The sequence below is a fragment of the Octodon degus genome, unplaced genomic scaffold (genome assembly GCF_000260255.1).
Source record: "Octodon degus isolate 3935 unplaced genomic scaffold, OctDeg1.0 scaffold00114, whole genome shotgun sequence".
NCBI classification, from domain to species: Eukaryota; Metazoa; Chordata; class Mammalia; order Rodentia; family Octodontidae; genus Octodon; species Octodon degus.
This window is the reverse complement of record NW_004524690.1, coordinates 6545933-6551498: the sequence shown is the minus strand read 5'-3', so window position 1 is coordinate 6551498 and position 5566 is coordinate 6545933. Positions and strand designations below refer to the sequence as shown.

The following is a 5566-nucleotide window of genomic DNA, read 5'->3' as shown; positions in this document are numbered from 1 at the left end:
TGAATATTTTTATGCACTGTTATTGCAAATTTATTACTGGCATATAGCAGTCTTAAGCACTGAAAAAAAAAAAAAAGTCCTTTCACAATACTGATCTTGCGCTCTTCCAATTCCTAGATGGTGAGGTCCGACGGATTGGAAACTGAGAAATAAAGCTAGGAAATGATGATGAGAAGACGTTCTAGGTATTTGCCCCCAAACATCTCCCCTTTCTCCGCACAGCGTTTGTCCAACAGGTGTTGCCTTCAATGATTAAGAGAAGTTATAGTGAGTGTGTGTGCGTGTGTGTGTGTGTGTGTGTGCGCGCGCGCGCGCGGGAGCTCTGTACCCGGAGCTCTGGCGGGAAGTGGGGGTCTCTGCGCGAAGCCCACAGGACTTAGACCCTGGGTACAGCCTCGCCCCTTCTTCTCTCCCCCTCTCCCCTTGTCCATCCCCCCCTCTTTCTCCTCCCCACCCCCATCTTGGCGCGCGCCCTCCTCCCTGACCACCGATGGGCGGGGCGCGGTGGAGGGACACCTGGTTACCAGGCAACGGGATGCCCAGCTGGAAGCCACTGAGCGGAATGCGTGGGGCAAGGCAGTTGGAGAGACCTTGAGCAGCAGAAATGAGCCCTGGTAAGAGCCGGCCCAGGGAGCTGACTCTGGAGCGGAGAAGCGTGGGACATGGAGGGGAACGAGGAGGCAACAGCGGGGTTCCCCAGGTCTTCGGGCTCGGGGATCTTCGGGACAGGACGCCTTCCCAGCCCAGCGGCAGAGCCGAGGCCCGGGGCGCGCCGCTCTGGAGGCTCCGTGGGGCCAGGCTGCGTGGCTCCAGCGCGCCCTCCGGTGGCGGCCGAGGGCGTGGCGACCCGCAGCTCCCTGATAGGCTGAGCCCTACCTGGTCTCCCAGAGTCCGCAATCTGTTCTGTTACAGAAAAGCATCCTGAGGAAGAGGATGAAGTTGACGCGGTTCTTCTTTCAGCGTCCAAGATCCTCAGTTCCTCTGAGGGGATAAAGGAAAGTGGTAGCAGTGAAACAGGTAAAGTCTCCAAGACCGAGGCACTGACGCGGTGGCATTTTTCTGCCTTGTGCAGCACCCAGACAGTTCATGGAATCCATAAAACAGTCTCAGGCAATAGTGCTACCATTTTACAAAAGAAAAAACAGGCCCTGTTGTGTGACCAAATCCAAGGCCACACAGATAACAAGGGACATAGCCACGTTCAACAGGGTTCTCCAGGGTACAGATACTAACCGCTTTACTGCTTCTCAGGGTAGCCAGCAAGCAGCTAAAAGCTCATGTATTAAAAAACAGTAGGATACTGTAGGGGAAGAGGTTGGGGAAAACCAAAGAGCTGAAGGTCCCCATCAGTGACCAAGTTATGCGTAAGTACTCGGCTAGGAAGTCTGGAAACCCTGAAGTGGAGTCTCATCTCCTCGAGAGAAGCCCAGGGTGAATGCACACCTGTCAGCCTGGCCTGGTGTTCCGTAGGACAGGCCAGGGAGGCGCAGAGCACATGGGTGGATGTGGCATTCAGACTGATGAGCCAGTGGCCTGGTGGGGATACAGGTGTAAGGCAGGGGCAGAGAGGAACAGGGAAAGGGGTGAACTAGAAGAAGCCAGGGCTTCTAGAGCAGCCACACCACAGCAGAAGGAAGACAACTGGATGCTCAGTCCAACAGGATGAGAACCATCTCGGTGGGGGCAGCAGAGCAGTCAGGGAACCTTTGCTGCACCCTCACCATTCGTGGGGACCCGCAGGCTTCGCTGCTCAGCTGGAAGGGGATAGAGGACCAGGCAGGAAGAGCTTTCACGGAGAGCTCAGCCGTGAAAATGGGCCAAATTTACTTCTAAGCTCAAAGGATTTAAGGGCAAAAGAAGTGGAAATGCCTCAGCATGGCCAACTGTATTTTTTAACATGAAATGAGACCTTGAACCTGAGAGTCATTACCACGTCGCATTTTAAAAACTCCTATGTTCCCCTAGATCTGTGGGCCACACTGTATGCCTGGCACTTTCTGTATACATTGACTATGACATAATTTTCTTCAGGCTTAGGAATAAATTTTCTTATCTCTACCTTAATTATTTTGTTTTGCTTTGTTTTTTACTTTCATATTCACTTAAATATGACATAACTAGAGAATTTAAATCAACATAAGAACACCATTTACTACATTCCTAATAGATCAATTAAGGTTCTCAAGAGATGGAGCCATATTGCTTACTGTCTCCCAGCGCCTCCCAATATATATCTAGCAGAGGAATAATAAATAGCGATTACACAGCCTTGTATGGTTCTCGGAAGATTTCCCTTCCACTTCAGGAAGCGTTTAATTCTGTCCAGCTCTTTCATGATTGTTGAATTTAAAATTACCTTTACATTGGGAGTATGTAGCAGCCAAACACTATGAAACTAAAGAAAAAACACATTATTTTAATAACCTAAAAATAGATGAAACCAGTTTTCTGCCTACTCTACTGAATCTTCTGACTATTGCTAAGAAAAAAAAGTCACTTTTGAGTTATACCATGAATTTAAATAAGCACCCAGTGCTGTTTGGAATTTATTTTATTACTCCGACAAATTATTTCTCTTACCCTCTGCAATGGTTGATACAGTGTGTCAACTTGAGAAGTTTAGGAGCTTAACTAAGCCACTCCACGCTCAAGGGCCCTGGCTTTGCAGCCTCCCGAGCTTGTGCAAGAGGGGGGCACGGAGGTCGTGAGAGAGCTGCGCCCTCCCTGAGCAGCTTGCTCACATGATAAGGGAGGAGAAGAGGCTTGCTCTGCCCAGCTGCTGCTCTGGCTGCTGGTGCTGTCTTCTGCCGCCGCGAGCTGCTTCCCCTCTGCCCCGCTGCCATGCCTGGAAGCCAGCTCAGACTGGAACCTCCACAAACCATGAGCTACATAAACCTCTACTCCATTAATTTTGGGTGGCAAGGTATTGCCTCTCAGAAAAGTGACCAAGACACACTCCTCCACTTGGAGACAACTGCTGTGCTCTTCTTGTTCTCCTCAAATCCCCAGCACCTCCCTGCACTATTCCTCAACTCAACATGGTCTTGTTTTTGACCACTGTGATCCGTATTATCAGGTCCATACTCTCAGGGGTGTATTTTGGTATAAAAGAAAAAGGCTTTATTCAAATCCAGCCCTCATCATTCTCACCTTGTACAGGTGTGCACACACCTTTGCTAGTAAGCAACAAAGGGCACCTGAGACAACAGCCCTCTCCAGACCCGCTTGTCCCTCCCAGCCGTTTTCTGTTCCCTAGTTCTCTGTGGGCGCAGAACTCAGCCTGCCTTCATGATGCAGCTCATCCTCCTGTCCATCCTCTTCTCATCCTGAGCCCCACCGACTCGTTAAGCTACAGCGTTCCTTCGACAGACACAGGCCATTTGTCCTGCTCCCAGACCTTGCTGGTTCCTCTGCCCCGAATTTCTCCTGCAAGTGTCCGCAGGACTGGCTCTTTCTGTCTCTTAGGACTCTCAGCTGGTGCTTATCTGAGCAGGTGTGACTTCCTTAGCCTCCCCTCCAAAACTGTCTCAAAACATGTTTCTTTGCGGTATTTATCACTATTTATATATATCATATTTCTTTTTATTTAGAAACTGTGAAAGCTAGCACCTACAATAGGACATATTGGAAAGGAGACGCTGAGTATTTAAAGGAATGAAGCTGTTGAAAGAATAAGCCACTAACATATGAAATAGCAATAACAAAAAAGCTGAGCTATTAAGTTATAAGACTTCTTCTAGACTTTCAGGGAGAGATTTTTGAGAGTAACAGAACATGTAAGAACTTCCTTCTGTAGTTCCAAATGAAACCACCACCACCACCAAAAATGCTATAAAATGAGAAAAAAATATCTCTAGCAACACGGGGGGGGGATGGATATCTTAAATCATACAATAGGAAAGTGGGAGTCAAAAATAAAAGCAGAAGGTTTTGACAAGGTAAACTGTACCCTGGCTTCTAATTCTCCCCCTGATTTGCATAAGCAATGAAGAAAGTCAAACTCCTGAAAATACTCACGGGAATCCCCCAGTCCATATGTGAATGCAAAAAGACTGAGGAAATACCTATGTGTTTCTATGATTGTTTAGGGTAGGTAGGAAAGAGAGGATACTGGAACTAGATGGACAGACCTGAAGGTTGGCTAATAGAATCTTGCTGTGAGAAATGAGAGGTTTGGGATAAAGCTGCCACTCATCCACAGACTACTTTTGTGCAGACTGCAAAAAGATCCCGTCTTCTAAGTAGATCTGAGAAGAAGTGGAGACTAAACAAGTTGCTCAGGCTAAGCCCAAGCCCTATGACAAGAAGAAGCATAATGACTATGCAAATCTACTGGGGCCTAGAAAAGAAGAGATGGAAAATATATAAATCCTATCATTTTTTCATAAGATTCTTTTATTTACTGTATCACTTTACTAAGTTCATAGCTTTCTTTTGAGGCCATATTTCTTGTTTGGTGTGAGCAAAATAAATCCTGTATTTAGCTTTGAATTTGGAAATTTTCTTAATGAGTTGAACAGAAAGACGATTGCTACAGGTGGAGAGTAAAGGTAAAATTTTGAACAGCGATGCCATTAAGAATAGGCTGGAAGTATTTCAGAGAATAATATCCTACCTTTGTGTGTAAATAGTTCCATGGGAGTTGTGGTAACAGAACAGAATAGAAACATTTTGAAACTGCAATGTGAAGATAATATGAATAGCAAATATCATAAAGAGTGAGGGGTGAGGAGTGGATGTGAAAGAAAATATAATGCTGGTTTTCTCATCTTTTCGGCAAGGAGTAAATTAAAACTGAACACAATAGAAACGAATGTTTTTAAAAACAAAACTTCTAACTTCCTAATCCTTTCCATGGTCTATTTTTTCTTTTGAGTATATTTTACTTCTATATATACAGTAATTTTATATACTTATGCAGTACAAATGATATTTCAATACATGTACACAATATATAATAATTAGAGTGGTGTAATGGACATGTCAATTACCTCAGGTATTTTTCTTTATGCTGGGAATAGTCAAAATCCTACTAGCTATTTTGAAAATTCAGTTAATGATTATCTGGTAGTTATCTTGCTGTGCTACACAGAGCATAGAAATTATTCATCCTGTCCAACTACATCCCTGCACCCATTAGCCATCCCTCTCTTCTTTCCATCCCTCTCTTCCTCACACTCTTCCCAGGATATGGTGACCACTCTATTGTTCTATTTTTCTGACGTCAATATGAAACTATGCAGCATTTATCTTTCTGTGCCTGATGTACTCCAGTTAACATAGTGGCCTCCAGTTCCATATACATTGCTGCAAGTGACAGAAGTTCATTCTTTTTATGAGTAAAAAATATTTGCATATATATACACTATATGTATGTATGTATATATGTGTGTGTATGTATCTATGTATGTATCACATTTTCTTTATCATTTCATCAGTTGATAGACACTTGGCTTGATTCAACTTCTTGCCTATTGTGAACAGTGCTACCATAACCACGAAAGTGCAGATGTCTCTCCAATATACTTACTTCATTTCAGTATATGCCCAGTAGTGGGATTGTTGG

General features: G+C 44.9%; 1 protein-coding gene across 1 annotated transcript in view; it reads left to right on the top strand.

Annotated features, from left to right (window-relative positions):
- Positions 1-532: 532 nt before the first annotated feature.
- The window catches only part of Ccdc110 (coiled-coil domain containing 110), a 12978-nt gene continuing 7944 nt past the window's right edge, over positions 533-5566 (top strand). Inside the window, exons 1-2 of the mRNA XM_023699652.1 lie at positions 533-614; positions 913-1017. Coding sequence (XP_023555420.1) covers positions 605-614; positions 913-1017 — 115 coding nt within the window. The 5' untranslated portion in view covers positions 533-604. The remainder of the gene's footprint in view (positions 615-912; positions 1018-5566) is intronic.